The sequence below is a fragment of the Martes martes genome (assembly GCF_963455335.1).
Source record: "Martes martes genome assembly, chromosome: 15".
Classification (NCBI taxonomy): Eukaryota; Metazoa; Chordata; class Mammalia; order Carnivora; family Mustelidae; genus Martes; species Martes martes.
Genome location: NC_137903.1, coordinates 57,662,181 through 57,679,221, shown reverse-complemented (window position 1 = coordinate 57,679,221; position 17,041 = coordinate 57,662,181). Strand labels below are relative to the sequence as shown.

The following is a 17,041-nucleotide window of genomic DNA, read 5'->3' as shown; positions in this document are numbered from 1 at the left end:
AAAAACACACAAAAAAAACAAAAAAACAAAAAACAAAAAAACCCAGCTGTGTATTATTTCTACTTTCTAAATATAAATATCCAACACTGAAAGATACAAAGTATACAACATTTTCCATAAGGAAAAATGAAAAATAACCATCCCAAGATTCAGTGAAAACGTGTTTGAGAGGATACAGATGTTATTACATAACTAGCTGTAGATGTTCTATTCTTATATAAGACCACCATAACCAAATATTGTTTTTTCTCCGACAGTAAAAAAATTACAATACATGCTCATTAGCTTACAAATCAATCACATCTAAGTTTTCAGCGACATTACCGTACCTGCAGCAATCTTTCCCTGAAGCACAGATTCCACTGATACTTCATCTTCGAGGGCCTGAAGACTCACTTCTGGCAAGGGCAGAAGACCACTAGTCACTTTTGCTGTTAAGCCTCGCATACTTTCACTGTAAGTATTTTTAAAAGATAATATTATTACGATATATTTGTACTATAATATACTTGATTATCTCTAGCCAGAAGGAAAAAAAGAAAATGCCACCACACAAAAGTAAATAAGCTAAAACTAAAATCTGATGATAAAACCCACTTTATGTGCTTCTGGGTCTGAGGTATTCCCACCTAAAAAAGTATTTCCCAACAGCTTTAGGAGAGTATAGATTTATTAAGCCAGATGTCCTAAGGATATACATGATTCCCTAAATTGTTTGAAAACTGGTTCAATGCCATTAATCTTATTGCCTGACCTACTCTCAAAGAACTCTTCACACACAAACAGGAAGAACTGATGCATTTTAGAAAAACTACTGCTATAGTCAAAGGGAAGAAAGTCCATAAAAAAAGGTCCAAACACAGTTATCTCAAGAATCAAGTCTGGGATGTGTCTTTAATTCGATAGAAGAAAAAAAAATCAAAATATATCTTTTGCTTCCACTATAGAGAAGATTAGATTCCTGGAATGACCCTTCTATTGTAAATAACCAAAAATGATGGTTAAAATACTTTTTTGAATGAATTGATAGAGCCAAACATGAAGAGACAGCAGGGGGGCACCAGGGTGGCTCAGTGGGTTAAGCCTCTGCTTTCAGCTCAGGTCATGGTCTCAGGGTCCTGGGATCGAGCCCCACATCGGGCTCTCTGCTCAGCAGGGAGCCTGCTTCCCACCCTCTCTCTGCCTGCCACTCTGCCTGCTTGTGATCTCTGTCTGTCGGTCAAATGAATAAATAAAATCTAAAAAAAAAAAAATAAATAAAAAGCAGAGAGCAGGAATTTTGGAAACCTCTAAGCTGGCTTGGGCCTGGAGGGTTGGCTACCAAATCCAATGCTGGTGGTCTCTGACTTTGAGACTCTTGAGAAGCATAGAGGCAGAAGAAAAAGCTATGGACTAACAGAGCCAAGGCATACAAAGAAGAGCCTCCTCCCCGTGCCATTCAACTCCATAAGGCTATACCATTAGCCTTATCAGTGAGAGAAATCAGTGAGAAATCAGTGAGAGAAGCACCCACTGTGTGGGACAGGGAGCTATAATGCTGCTCCTTTTGGCCATGGCTAGAGGTATCTGCTCAGAAAAAGAATATTTCCCTTCACACAAAGTGGTGGCCAGAATTCAAGCTATGATATATGACAATACTCAGACAGCAATGTTTTATAAATTATTCTCAGGTTAGTAATGCTCTACATAACCCACAGACACCACCAAATAGTCTCCAGAATCTCAGAGTTCTCAAAGATGAAATTCCAAAGAAAATGACTCACAGTCAAAATAACAAACTATAACAAGGATCGCCAGCCAGCAGAATCAATCTATCAAAGATTTTTGATATTGAAAATAATCAGAGAACAGAAAATATGTTTAATATGGTAAAGAACTCAAAGATCTAGCTTGCTAGTGAGGAAGAAACTTTAAAAATTATAATGAAAAATGGTCAAATAGATTTGAAAAAAGTAACAGAACTCCTGGAATGAAAAATTAAGTAAAATTTAAAACTCAATGGGGGGGAGGTGCCTGGGTGGCTCAGTCCTTAAGCCTCTGCCTTTGGCTCAGGTCATGATCCCAGGGTGCTGGGATGGAGTCCGACATTGTACTCCCTTCTCAGCGGGAAGCCTGTTTCTCCCTCTCCCACTCCCCGCCGCTTGTATTCCCCCCTTCGCTGTCTCTCCCTCTTTGCCAAATAAATAAATAAATAAATAAAATGGGGAAAAGAAAAAAAAACAAAACTCAATGGGGGAAAAAACCTCAAAGGAGTAATGAGAATTGCAGCAATATGCAACAATATGGACAAATGTCAGTGTGATAATAATAAAAGGAGCAAAAAATATACACAGAAATGATATTCACGTAACGTTTAAAAGGCTATAAAACTAAGAAAATAATACTTAAAAACACAAACATATGTAACAAAGCTATGAATAAAGCAAGGAAACAATAAACACAAAAACCATAATAGTAGTTACTTTGAGAAGAGGGAAAGGGGCTGGAATGGAAAGGAATACAGAAGAACTCCAATGCCCTTTTTCTAAAACTTTTATGGTGAGTAGGCAGGTAATCACTGCATCATGATTCTTTATAACTTACAAATATTCTTTTGTCTCCATTCAACAAATAGTTCTCTTGTACCTACTTAAACAAAAACAAACTCAAAAAACAAGTAATACAGCATACGAGGAAGAGAAAGAGAATCCCCAAACTCTTCGAGAATGTAGGACAGAGAGGCAAAGAAAGAAGTAGTTGAAAGTTACAGGCAAGAGGGGCACCTGGCTGGCTCAGTCAGTGGAGGACCTGACTCATGATCTCAGCGTTGAGTTCAAGCCCCACATTGGTGTAAGACTACTTAAAAATAAAATCTTAAAAAAAAAGTTATAGGCAAGAGAGGAGGAAGATCTAACATGTTTATTCAGAATCCCTCAAAATATAACACTAAATAGTAAGGAAAAATCAATATTCTAGGGACACCTGGGTGGCTCAGTTGGTTAATTATCTGCCTTCAGCTCAGGTCATGATCCCAGTACCAAGTCCCACACTGGGCTCCTTGTTCAGTGGGAGCTTGCTTCTCCCTCTGCCTGTCACTCCCCGAGCTTGTGCCCATGTGCTCTCTCTCCCTCTGACAAATTAAAAAAATCTATTGAGGAAAAAAAAAAAAAAAGCCTGGGGCACCTGGGTGGCTCAGTGGGTTGAGCCTCTGCCTTTGGCTCAAGTCATGATCTCAGGGTCCTGGGATCAAGGGCCGCACATGGCTCTCTGCTCAGCAGGGTACCTGCTTCCCCCCCTCTCTCTACCTCTCTGCCTACTTGTGATCTCTGTCTGTCAAATAAATAAATAAAATCTTAGAAAAAAAAAAGGAAGAATCAATATTCTAAAAGGTATTTCCCAAATCTGTAGAGACCACACCAATTCTCTGGAATTGGGAGGAACAGTGAATCCTAGGTAGAATAAATAAAAAGAAATGACTTCTCCACAACAGTGGAAGGCAGAAGTCTGGAATATCTTCAAAATTCTAAGCAAACATTGCTGTCAACATATAATTATATATCCCTGGAATTATCCTTAAATACGAAGCACATTTTTAGAAAAAAACAAAAACAGTCTGCCACAAATAAACTCTCCCTTAGAGGGAGTCCTAAAGGATTACAGATAGAAGGCTTCCGGGAGAATGGCGATCAGAAAGTCTGAGACACAAAAAGAGCTCCAGATATCAGCAGTGGGGTCCCCTGAACCTTCATATGATCCATGTAATAAGCATGGAAGGAAACTACCAGAAGCCAAGGGATGAATCATTGGAAAAAAAGAGGAGAAACAATCCCCAAAGCTTACACAAGGCCAGGAATAGCTCCAAAGTGGAAAAACCTCATAATACATGAGGCACTGAGTAGAGTACTCAGAAAGGTACTGATTGCTTCAGTGGTGGGGGAAAAAAAATTACCTCCCCCTTTTTGAAAAGATTTTATTTATTTGAGAGAGAGAGAAAACGAGAGAGAACACAAGCAAGAAGGAGAGGCAGGGGGTAAGCAGACTCCCCACTGAGCAGGGAGCCCAATGTGGGGCTTATTCCCAGGACCCTGAGATCATGACCTGAGCCGAAGGCAGACACTGAACTGACTAAGCCACCCAGGTGCCCCCAAATTAGCCCTTTTCTAAAGGTCATTCTGGTCTTGTCTGAAAAAGCAAGCTTCAAAAGAATCAAAGTGCTTCCAAATAACTTAGCTGCACCCCAGAACAAGGCTCAAGAAAATATAAAGGAATGCAAAAATATTCAGTAATAAAGAAAGTGAAATTCACAGTATCTGGTACCCAATCAAAAATTGCCAGGTATGCAAAGGAAGAAAAAAATGACCCATTTAAAAAAAAAAAAAGAGAGAGAGAGAGAGAGATAGACCTAGAAATAACACAGAAGTTAGAATTACTAGATGAGGACATTAAATCAGTTATCCTAGCCATAATACCTCTGTCCAAGAAGACAGAAGAAGGTACAAGCCTGTTAAGAAAAGATTCAGAAGATGTAAAAAAGACCAAATCAAACGTCTAGAGATGAGAAATACTGAATGGGATTCAGACACTTAAAGTATTACTGAACCTAAACATCCACAGTAGAAACTATCTAATACGAAGCACATGGGGGGAAAAAAAAAAGGCTGAGGCAAAAAGGAAAAGAACAGAACATCAATGACCTATGGGACAATATCAAGTGCCCTAATATATAACAACAATCTCCAAAAAAAAAAAGGACAGAAATATTTAAAAACTAATGGTCAAAAGTTTCCAAATCTGATGAAACTATAAACCCACAAATCCAAAAAGGCCAATACAACTCAGGCACAAGGCACATGAAGAAATGCCACCAAAATACAGCATACTTGGGCTCACTTCAGCAGTACATATACTAAAACTGGAACAAAATATATCATATGCAAGGGACAAAGAGAAAATCTTAAAAAGTTATCACACTGCAAAGATGAACAAGGATGACAAGAGACTTCTCGTGGAAAACTATGCAAGCCAGAAGACAGTGAACACAATATATTTTAAGTTATGAAAGAAAAAAAAAAAGCTGTCAACCTAGAATTCTATCCCCTGTGAAAATATCACTTAAAAATGAAGGCAAAATAAAGACCTTTCAACATTCAAGAGTGAAAAAGAAGGTCACCAGCAGATAGGCAGTACAAGGAATGTCGAAGAAGTTCCTTCAGGAAGAAGAGTATTTTGAACTCAATGAAAATGAAAACATGACCTACCCAAATTTGTGTAATACAGCTTAAAGCAGTGTTTAGAGGGAAATTCATAGCACTAAACAACTGGAAGATCTCCTATCAGTAACCTAAGCTTCCACCTTAAGAAACTAGAAAAGGAACAAATTAAACCATCAACAGAAGAAAGGAATGAAAGAACTGAATTTAATGAAACAAAACAGAAAAATCATAGTTGAAAATAATCCATGAAACAAAAAGCTGGTTCTGTGAGATTAAGAAAAAAGCAAAAACAAAAAACAACAAAACAGAGAAACAGATCAATTAAATCAAGAGACCAGAGGCTGAACTATTCCACTTATGACAAAAATAACACTTCAAATCACTGTGAAAATGATACCAGATGGAAAATTACAAAATTTTGATAATGTCCTGAGATAATTTAGCCATCCCTGCTGGGAAGAAAAAAAACAACTCCTCCTCAGTATGATACAGAAATGGGAAATTATAGATGAATAAAAGATCTGAAGGCATTCCCACCCTAAAATAAGTGGTGAGGGGAAGGAAGCTACAATCTATGAAGCAACTTCCATGTACTGGACATTAATTAGACTTCAAATTAGACACCATGTCTGCCCTATAGTTTCGGGCACCCTGCCTCATCTTTACATCCCCAGTACTATTATTCTGAGAAGCACGGCATACAACACTTTTTTGAGGGGGGAAAACTGCTTCAATGGCTAACACCAAAAGATAATGATTTTGAGGTGAAAACTGACATATGGGAATAAAAACTTTCAGAGTAGGGGGTACTCAATGGTCTAGAAAGAGAAAACTCAAGGGACAAGAATGATCTCAGAGGGTACACAGAGCCATTTGACTTAATCACTAAATTCCAAAATATAATAATTTTTAAATTGTAAAAAAGCAGCCTAATTTGAAGGAAAACCTGAAGTTAAAGTTTATAAATCCACAATTAATCTAAAACAAAAGGAAGTAAGGGTGCCTGGCAGACACAGTCAGTAGAATATGTGACTCCTGACCTTGGGATTGTGAGTTCTAACCCCACATCTGGGGCAGAACCTCCTAAAATAAAATAAAAGGAAGTAGAAAGTTTTGTGAAACATTTGCTATCTTGAATTTATCAGTGGGTAGATTTTTATTACTATTCTGTTACCTTACACCAAAATAAATTCAACAATTTGCATTAACCCATCAGAAACAGAACCCAGAGCTGTAGGGACTGGGGCTAAACAACCCTTTTATGTTTTCAAGTGTTAAGAGGTTCCAAGTACACTGTATCCATGTGTTTTTTAATTTCTTCTTTAATTTCCTGGGTGACCCATTTATTCTTTAGTGAGATGTTTTTTAACCTCCATGTATTTGTGGTCTCTCCAGCTTTTTTCTTGTGGATTTCTTCAAGTTTCTTACTGCTGTGATTGGAGAGGTGCCTGGCTGGTTCAGTTGGTGTGCCTCTTGATCTCAGGGTCGTGAGTTTAAACCCCATGTTGGGTGCAGAGCCTACTTTAAAAAAAAAAAAAAGACAAGAAAAAAAAAAAAAGACAAACAGCATTGTGATGGACAATACCCATGGTATGATCCCAATCAGCTTTTTTTTTAATTAGAAATAGAGAGAGAGGGGGAGAGAGAGAGAGCACACTCAGGGTGGAGAGGCAGGGGAAAGGGAGAGATAATTTTAAGTAGGCTCCACGCCCAGCACAGGGCTTGATCTCAAGACCCTGAGATCAAGACTTGAGCTGAGATCAGAAGTCGGATGCTTAACCGACTGAGCCAGCCAGGTGCCCCGATCTCAATCTTTTTGTACTTGATGAGGCAAGATTTGTGACCTAGCATGTGATCTATTCTGGAGAATGTCCCACGTGCACTCAAAAAGAATGTGTATTCTGCTGCTTTAGGATGAAATGTTCTGAATATATCTGTTAAGTCCATCTGGTCCAATGTGTCATTCAGAGCCATTGTTTCCTTGTTGATTTTCTGCTTTGAAGATCTGTCCATTGCTGTAGGTGGGGTGTTAAAATCCACCACTTAAATTATGGTTCCTCTATGTTTGTTACGAATTATTTTAAATATCTGGGTGCTTCCAAGTTGGGACCATAAATATTGACAAGCGTTAAGATCTTCTTGTTGGATAGACCCCTTTATTATGATATAGCGAGTGCCCCTCTTCAGCTCTTGTTACAACCACTGGTTTAAAATCTAGTTTGTCTGATCTAAGGATGGCTACCCTGGCTTTCTTTTGATGTCCATGAGCAATGAGAAATGGTTCTCCATCCCCTTGCTTTCAATCTGCAGGTGTCTTTGGGTCTCAGACGAGTCTCTTGCAAGCAGCATACAGATGGGTCTTGTTTTTTTAATCCATCCTGACACCCTATGTCCTTTGACTGGAGAATGTAGTCCATTTACACTGAGTAATTATTGAAAGATACGAATTTACCGTTCTTGTATTACTTGTTACATCTTTGTTTCTGGAGGATTTTTGTTCACCTCTAGTCTTTGTTGTTTTTGGTCTTTCTTTCCCACTCAAAGACTCCCCTTTAATATTTCTTGCAGGGCTGGTTCAGTGGTCATGAACTCCTTTAGTTTTTGTTTGTCTGGGAAACTCTCTATCTCTCCTATTCTGAATGGCAGCCTTGCTTGATAAAATATTCCGGACTAGCTATTTTTCCCATTCAGCAGGTTGAACATACCAGGCCACCTTCTTCTGGCCCGCCAAGCTTCTGTGGCGACATCTGCTGCTACCCTGATGTGACTTCCCTTATAAGTTAGGGACTTCTTTCCTCTCGGTGCTTTGAGGCTGTTTTCTTTGTCTCTGTATTTTGCGAGTTTAACTACAATGTGTCTTGGTGTTGGCTTGCTTTTGTTGATTTTGTTTGGAGTTCTGTGTGCCTCCTGGATTTGGATGTCTGTTTCTTTCCCCAGATTAGGAAACTTTTTGGCTATAATTTCCTCAAATAAGCCTTCTGCCTCCTTTGCCCTCTCTTTTTGTTCTGAGACTCCTTATGAAATTCTTCTTCTGAGACTCCTATGAAATTCTTCTTCTGAGACTCCTATGAAATGAGCATTCTTACATGTTATGGAGTCACTGAGTTCCCGAAGTCTACATTCATGATCCAAGAGTTTTCTTTCCATCTTCTTTTCAGCCTCATTATTTTCCACAATTTTACCTCCTATGTCACGTACTCGTTCCTCTGCTTCTTCTATCCTTGTGGTCACGACATCCAGTCAGTTTCAAATCTCAGTTATAGCATTTTTTTATTTTGTCCTGATTAGACTTTAGGCCTTTTATCTCTGTGTTAAGGTACTCCCTGGTGTCTTCCATGCTTTTCTCAAGCACAAGTAGTATCCTTGATTGTTGTCTTAAATTCTGGCTCAGGCATATTACTTCTCTGTTTCAATGAGATCCTTGGCCATGACCTTTTCTTGTTCTTTCTTTTGGGATGAATCCTTCATCTTGGCATTTTGTCCAAGTCTCTGTCTTCAGTATGTTAGGAAGGCCTGTTACGTTTCCTGTTCCTGAAAGTACTGTAATGGCTTTATTATGAAGAGGCCATATATCATCCAGGGCCTGGTGCTTCAGGCAGTGTCCTGTTGTGTGCCGCATGCACCGTGCTGCTGTGTTTGGGCTGCTCTTTCCCTCAGGTCAGTCCTCTGCAGAATTTCTCCTAGCCTGCAGTGGGCAGTGTTTGGACCTTGGCCAGAATGTGGTGAGTTTTAACTAGATGTGCTCTGGTCTGCTTGTTAGAAGAGACCTGATGCGGTTTCCACTGGAGCTGAAGTTCTGCAGCACGCTATGGTCAGTATATGCGGTTGGGGGCGGGTTGTGCTGGTCTTCGGCGGGGAGAGGCCCACTACTTGGTTCTCAGGCACACTTGTGGTCCAACTTCTCTGTAAAAGTACTTGTCCTAAATTGATCCATGATTTTCTCTCTGCTAGCCCAGTCACAGTTCCATAACACAGACTTCTGTACAGGTACATCCAAGGTCAGTCACACATCTCCAAAGCACTGTCGCTTCTGCTCTAGCTGACGCCTTCCACCTCAGGCCAGTAACAAGATGCTCTGCAGCCACTTCAACACCATATAGTAAACCCAAGTACACAATATTTCCGCAAAAGATGAACACTGTAACGATGTTAAGTTAGTGCTATCCTTAGACACTTCGAGATTAAATTTAAAGACTCTAGAACTTTGAATCCTTGAAGCTGTTAACTTCCTTAGTGATCTGTTTAATCTCTCACATTCAATGGATAATCAGTTTATCAATTCTGAGTCTATTTCTTAATTCATTCAACCAATACTAAATGCTTATCATATGGTAAAATGCTCCACACACAAAAATGGAATGCTGAAACCACAGCTTTCTTCTAAGTGCTCCTCTATTTTCATCTCCCCATTTCCCTTCTCCATTCAGTTGTTTCTTAGGATTACAATAACAATTATAATTCACTTCTTGGTCCTGCAAGTTAGACTTAGCTTCTACATAACTAAAGGAATTTACCCCTTTAGAACCTCTGGAATTCGGCTGTGTCCTCAAACTGACGCTATTTCAAGAGGAAAAAGAATTTCTCAAAGCTCTTAGTGTGTGAGAAACAACAAGTTGAACAATAACCGCAGGTTCCATCCAGAGTATTAGAAAAGGCACAAACTTTGAATTAAAATGGCTTTAAGTCCTGGTTCTACCGCTTACTAGTACATGTAATGTTGTACTTCTCTACTCCATCTTCATATCACACCCAAGCTTCTAGATAATGTGAATACCTCTCTCTCTAACTCTTAAAGTTTATCATGGGGCCTGGCACAAGAGTTTAAAAAAAGTGCTCAGTGAATGAAAGAGAGTTTTTCAAATTCACAAGTTAGCCTTTGAATCCACAGGGCAAAAACTGGCTTCAAGACCTTACAAATCACAATTCACAGTATGAATTTTAACATTTTAAACACAGTGAAGAGACCTTCTGAAAAATTATACTATTAGAAAGAACATCTCATATAGACATGTATGTTCACAAATATACGCTAGGCAGCTCTGCTCAGTTTTGTACAAAATTAAGTAGAGTCCCAGCCTTTATGACATGTCAACATCAGCAACCTCTGAAAGTTTCAATTCCTTCTGAAGATCTAGGTAGGCAGAGCAGGACACTGTGCTGGCTGCCATTGAAATAAAAATGTTGTTCATCTTCTTGATACCACAAAAGGATTATGTCATTTTTCTCAAAACCCTTCAATGATTCCCTACTGCATATAAAAACCAATATCCTCAGCCACAGGAAATGAATGGCAGCTCCAGACTATCTCTACAGGGCTGTCTCCCAAATTCATCAGAAGTTTGCTACTGCCCAGCACTTTCATTCTTTTATGCTATTCCCCCTTTCATCTCTATATGCCAAAACCCCATGCATCAAAAACTAAATTCCCAGTGTGGTCTGCATAGACCCATCCTTTCCCACTTAATCTCATCTCTGAGCTCACCCCTTTCCACTTTTAGGTTAGCAGTCATAACTATTATTTTTGAAACTTGTTACTTGTGTTTGTCTGTCCTCCCACCCCCCACAGTATGAATTCCTAAAAAGCAAAAATCATGTCTTGTTCCTGTGAATTCCAGAGTCACAATGCCTTGCAACTAATAGATCCAAAACATGGTATATTAGGACAGCAAAGATACTCATCACAGGGAATAGAAATAGACAAGTTAAGCAATAAAATCAATTTTTAAAAACTCAATGTTCTTAAAAGCCAACAAGAAAACAAACAACCCAATTAAAAAATGGCCAAAGACCTTAGCAAACACTAAGAGGATACACAGATAGCAAGTAAGCACATGAGAAGCTCCATTTCATATGTCATCAGAGAAATGCATTTCAAAGCAAAGAGACACCACTGCACACCTTTTAGAACGGCCCAAATCCGGAACACTGACACCACCAAATGCTGGTGAGGATGTGGAGCAACAGGAACTCTCCTTCACTGCTGGTGGGAATCCAAAATGGTACGGCCACTCTGGAAGATAGTTTGGCAGTTTCTTTCAGAACTAAACATATTCTTACCATACGATCCGGCAGTCACACTCCTTTGTATTTACCCAAAGGAGCTGAAAACATGTCCACACAAAAAACTGCACATAGATGTTATCACAGCTTTTCCTCATAACTATTAAGATCTGTAGACAACTAGTACGTCCTTTTGTAGGTGAATGGCTAAATAAATGGCAGAATGTCTAGGCAATGTAATATTTACTCCGTTCTAAAAAGAAGTGAGCGAGGGCCCCCTGGCTAGTTCAGACAGAAGAGCCTGTGACTCTTGATCTCAGGTTCCTGACAATGGGCAGAGAGATTACTTAAATAAACAGACAAAAACTTTAGAAGAAATGAACTACCAAGCCATAAAGGACATAGAGGAATCAGAATTATTACTAACTGAAAAAAGTCAATTTGAAAAGGTTACATACTGCATGATTCCAACCACACGACAATTCTGGAAAAAGCAAAACTATGGAGAAAGTAAAAAGACTAGTGGTTGCCAAGGTTTAGCAGTAAGTGAGGGATAACTAGGCAGAGTACAGAGGATTTCTAGGGCTGTGAAAGTACTCTGATAACACTATAATGGTAGATACATGTCATTATACATCTGTCCAAACCCACAGAACATACACCACCAAGACTGAACCCTAATGTAAACTGTGAACTTTGGTGATAATGATGTGTCCATGTAGGTTCAATAATTGTAACAAATGTTCTAATCTAGTGGGGAATGTTGATAATGGAGGGAAGCTGTGCCTGAGTGGGAGCAGGGAGAGTGTGAACTACATTCTCTGTACCTACCACTCAACTCTGCTGTGAGCCTAAAACAGCTCTAAAAAATAAACTTATTAAAAAGAAAATCTCAATATTGGCCAGAGTTTGGGGTCCAACTTATTTTTAAATATATGTGGTCTCAGTACTAAGATGCAAAATAAAATTCACAAAACTACTAGGAAAGATTTTATAACACAGAATACTACAAATCAGGGGTGCCTGGATGGCTCTGCCTTAGGCTCAGGTCATGATCCCAGGGTCCTGGGATCGAGCTCCACATCTGGCTCTCTGCTCGGCAGGGAGCCTGCTTCCCCCTCTCTCTCTGCCTGCCTCTCTGCCTACTTGTGATCTCTGTCAGACAATTAAATAAATAAAATCTTAAAAAAAAAAAATACCACAAATTTGTTCTGCGGGATACACACACAGCCTCAAAAGCAGCTGAATCCCACTACAGCAAAAAACTCATCTAGTTGTTCACGAATTATATTGTAACAACACTGAACAAACATTCCCACAAAACATTCTCTATGCATTTTTACTTTCTTTGTGACTCTTAAAAAGACAAAGAATTATGATGTATGTGTAAGCTGTCAGTGGACTCAGAAGCTTCTAAACTTCTACTAATAAACTATTAAGTTAAACTTCTTTTAGTAGTGGCTCTTTCAAACTTACTTCCAACATTTATTAATCTCCAAGTACTTTTAAAACATTGTGCTGGGCAGGGAACTCTAGGGCACTAAGATGACCCACTTCCTGACCTCAAAGAGTTTACCTTCCAGAAGGAGATACATATAATCAACTCTTAGAATATCAGACAAAAATAAATGCTACAACAGTGGTATAAATGATGTGGAATAAAGGGAAATGGAAGAATGACTAGAAAACATGGCATTTAAAGTGAGGAGGATTTGAAATTTCAGAACTTGAATAAAGCAGGAATGGCGCTCCAGGCTGAAGGCCATGAGCAAAGGAACACCGACATACGTCTTCAAGAAAAATGGGCCCTGATGTGGGGAGGATTCTGGAATGGGCAAAGCATAAATATGTGAGTAGTTGAGTCTGCAAAGCAGAAGAGACTTATCGTGGAAACTGCTGGCCTAACCTAAGAGAGTTAGACTTCATTCTGAAGAAAAATTAGGAGGTGCTGTAAATTTTCATGGTCAGCAGGAGAAAAAGGAACAAATGTCATGTTTCCTTTTAAATGAAGATGTGTCCATCCCCAAATTGCTACAGAAGAATCTTTTAAAAATCATCTTAAAATAATTTTGGCTGTTCTGCGACCCGGTGACGCTTTGCTAGGTTACTGAAAAACAGGATCAAAAATTAGAGTAACGGAGAGAATGCACATTTCCCATAGCACTTAACACACCTGGAACATCCTTCCAGCATTAACTTGAAATTGGGCTTGTCATTCCTGGTCTCCCACCCAGTCGGTCAAAGCCCACGAAAGGTTCTCAAAATCTACCGATTCTTTAGGATATTCTGAGAATAAACGGAAGTTTAAAGTTTCCAAGAGGCCTATATTTTACCCCAAAGGGCCCAGGTTCTTCCAAATACTTCTCAAACGGTATTTGAAAAAAGATAACAGTGAGCACGGACCTCGTTGGCGCTGAGAATCAACTAACCTCCCCCACAGCCCAGCAGTCAACTAGTAACAAAAGTGATCGTCCTCAAGTTCGGGGGGCCAGGAAGACGATAGCCACCCCAAGACGTGCTGACCAAATCGCCGCACTCTCCACTCCCGCCCCGACCCCTCCCGCGGCCCGGACTCACCCGAGCCAGGCCCAGGAGCATGTGGAGCACACGGCGACGAAAGACCGGCTCCACGGCCCGGTGCGCTCGCTCAGGGCCAGGCCGGCCAAGGTCTCCACCACTCCGGAGCCCGGCGCCCAGGGCATGCCGCGGGCCCGGCCCCCCTGCGCGGCGTGCGGGCCCGGCCAGCGGCGCGGAAGGCGCAGGGGGTGGTACCCGCAACGCCTCTCAGCCGCCATGTGCCGCCGGCCGGTGGTTATGTAACCCGCTGCCTGGGGGGGCCCCCTCCCCCGGGAGCGCCGCCCCCGCCGCCAACCGCATTCCCCCGCCGCCGGCCCAGCGAGCCCGGCCGCCCGCCCCCGCGCCGCGCACCCCGGCCCCCGGCCCCACGCAGGGAGGCCCGCGGCCCTGCGGCCCAGGCCGCGCGGACCCGCCCTCGCGCGCCAGCCCGGCCCCTCCCGCCCTTTCCCTACCTGCGCAGGGCGGGCGGCCGACGGCCCCGGCCGCCGAGTGCAGGGGGCGCAAGGCCGCGCGCGAGCTCCTCCCGCGCGGGTCCGTCACAGCATCTCCCGGGAGACACGGCCGCCTCAGGCAGGGCGCGCACGCCGCCGCACCTCCAGCCTCCGCCCGCGACCTCGCCAGCCGCCGCAGACCCACAGCCCTTGAGGCGCCTCCGCCGGCTGCAGTCCGACGCGCGGATCCGCGACTCCGACGCCGCCCGCGCCGCCGTTCCGGGTCCTCCGGCCCACGACTCTGCCTCCTACAGACTGATGGCGCCGGGCCTGCTCTAAGCATTACCGCGGGCGGACCGACCAAGTCTTATAAGCCTGGGAGGGGTGGGGCGGGGTGGGGCGGGGCGCCGAGGGGCGGGGCGCGGGGGGGTGGGCGCGGAGGGAGGGCGCAGAGGGAGGACAGCCGCCGGAAAAGAGATCGCGGTGCGGAGACCTGAGTTCTCGCGAGTGTTCCGGTCTGGGCGCCGGCTCCGCGGGAATTTTCAAACTCTCGCAGGAGAAGGTAGGGGGAGGGAAGGGAAGTCCGCCTGGCACCGCGGGTCATTTACATAAAACAGGATCTCCCCGCCTCCAGAGAGCTGCTGGGGGCGGGAGGAAACTACAAATCCCGCGATGCCTTGCGCGCCACCCCGCTGCGGCGGCCCGGCAAGCGTCCGCGCGTGGAACCGGGAGTGGTAGTCTCTGGCCGGGGCCTCCGGGATCCGCGGGCGGGGCGAGGGTCCCCCTGTGGCGGGAGAGGGGCCGCCACGTTAGCGTGTATCCCTGGCAGATATAGCTGGCTGCGCCGGGCTGGCTTCTGCTGCCATGGCGGGCGCGTCGGGCCTCGGTGGTTTTCGTTCCTTGTGCTCGGACTCTTCGTGCCCAAGGTGGCAGTCTGGGGAAACCCTTTTCTGACTCTTACTTATTTTTAAATACCCGCGCTTGCTTTCGTGGCTACAGGTGTCACGCCGCCTAGTCTAATCTTTTTCGTCGTTTTACCCCAAATTAGTCACCGTTTTGGTCGCTGTAGGGTTTCACTGCGGAATTTCTTTAATTTGTTGTTAGTATCTTTGAAGCTAGTCCCAGCACCAAACGCGTTTCAAACACGGAGATGTCCACTATGTCCCTGATAGTAAATACCAAATAAAAGGATTATAACATGAGGTGGAGGGAAGATTGTGGCAGCCGCTTCTGTTATCAGGAAAGCTTGTCCTTTTCTATTACCCTCTCCCATGTGTTTTTTGAGATATGCTCCCTTTAAAAATGTAATTTCTTTTTTTCCTGTAATTTGTGTTTCTTTGTTGACAGCAACCTCTAAACGTAACAACGTATTTGTTTACAAAGGTGTTGGGCTAACCTGGAATTCAAAGGGGTTTTGGTTGGTTGTCTTAATTATTTTAAATAGACCTTTTCAAACAAAAATCCCCCTGGCAAATGTGCTGATTTGTGTCGTGCCCTTGATCCCCATTGTACACTTAACTTTCTTTGGCACCATTTTGTGCTCAATCCATGCGTACCGAACATCTTGAGTTCTTAACTCTGGTATCCTGCTCCTGAAGCTGTGTGACATTAGGAAAATCAAGTGACCTCTCTGGGCTTCAATAATCTTTAGAGCAAGAGGGACTGGATTAGAGAATTGACTGATTCGTTCGTTAGACAGAGTTCTGGTAACTTTTGTCTAAGGGGCTGCCAGTTGTAAAATTCAAGTCTCTCTCCTCATACTTACACAGATTAATCAATCAGCCTTCAAAATCAGATTTTAATCTTTCCTTTCATCATTATCAGCAGAATGGTTTCTGTATGGTTATCTATAATCTGGACCAATCCTACTTGTCCTATTTTATTTCCCCCGGTAGTTCTGAGGATCCTTTCTTAACTGTGATGAGGGAGCAAAAGGCAAACGGAGGGCAAAACCCGAGCTGACACCCCATGACCCCTCCCCAACTCAAGGTGGGATATATATAATATAAGGTGGGATATAATATATACATATCTGATATATATGGTATTCCTCAGGCACTAGTAACTGCCCAAGAACAAGGCAAAGGAAAAACAAATGGCCAACTGATAAAGATCACTGTCATATAAGACTTGAAACTCCCCTATAGTTTGTAACGTCTTAATGATTTACAAGGAAAACACAATCTTAATAATAGACTTCCAGGAACCTATAGACTCAATTTCTTGGAGCCCTAATGTCCCCTTCTCTTCCATCGGATAGGAAACTGTATGTGATCAGTCACTCTTCACAATCACAATGCAGGTCTTTCTGCCCACAGGTCCTGTCCTCGCACTATAATAAAAACGGCTTTTGTGCCCAAAACGTCTCAAGAATTCTTCCTTGACCGTTGCACTCGCCGATCCCACATCAACTATCCTCCAAACATACTTCTGCCTTTCACTGTCTCCCAGACTCTCTCCTTTTCTAAATCTCACTATCCCTCAGGTCTAGCTCAAGCCTCTTTTCTCTCCCAAATCTTCCCTTCAACTTTAGCCCTCATTCATTACTAAGAACTTGCCCTGAAATATGCTAAATGTATGATTCTATGTCTGTTTCCCTGTTTGCCTCCGACTCCCTCCATCCCCTCCACCGCCCCCATCACCTTGAGAGCAAACTACATCTCACATTTTTTTAATGCTACCCTCAGAACTGCTAGTAGTTTATTTAAATTCCATTCAAAAAGTGAATTTCCACTTTGAAGCTCTCATTCAACACTTTTTCCTTTTTTTCAGTCATTTAAGCATATGGCAAATTATTTGTTAGGTCCAAGAGATGTTAATAACTATTAAGTAGGGGGAAAA

At 42.4% G+C, this 17,041-nt stretch overlaps 1 protein-coding gene across 1 annotated transcript in view; it reads right to left on the bottom strand.

Moving 5' to 3' along the window:
- AHCTF1 (AT-hook containing transcription factor 1) overlaps positions 1-14,515 on the bottom strand; it is an 80,671-nt gene extending 66,156 nt beyond the window's left edge. Inside the window, exons 1-3 of the mRNA XM_080824045.1 lie at positions 14,222-14,515; positions 11,091-11,202; positions 330-454 (exon numbers count right to left, since the gene is read on the bottom strand). Coding sequence (XP_080680171.1) covers positions 330-447 — 118 coding nt within the window. The 5' untranslated portion in view covers positions 448-454; positions 11,091-11,202; positions 14,222-14,515. The remainder of the gene's footprint in view (positions 1-329; positions 455-11,090; positions 11,203-14,221) is intronic.
- Positions 14,516-17,041: the final 2,526 nt, after the last annotated feature.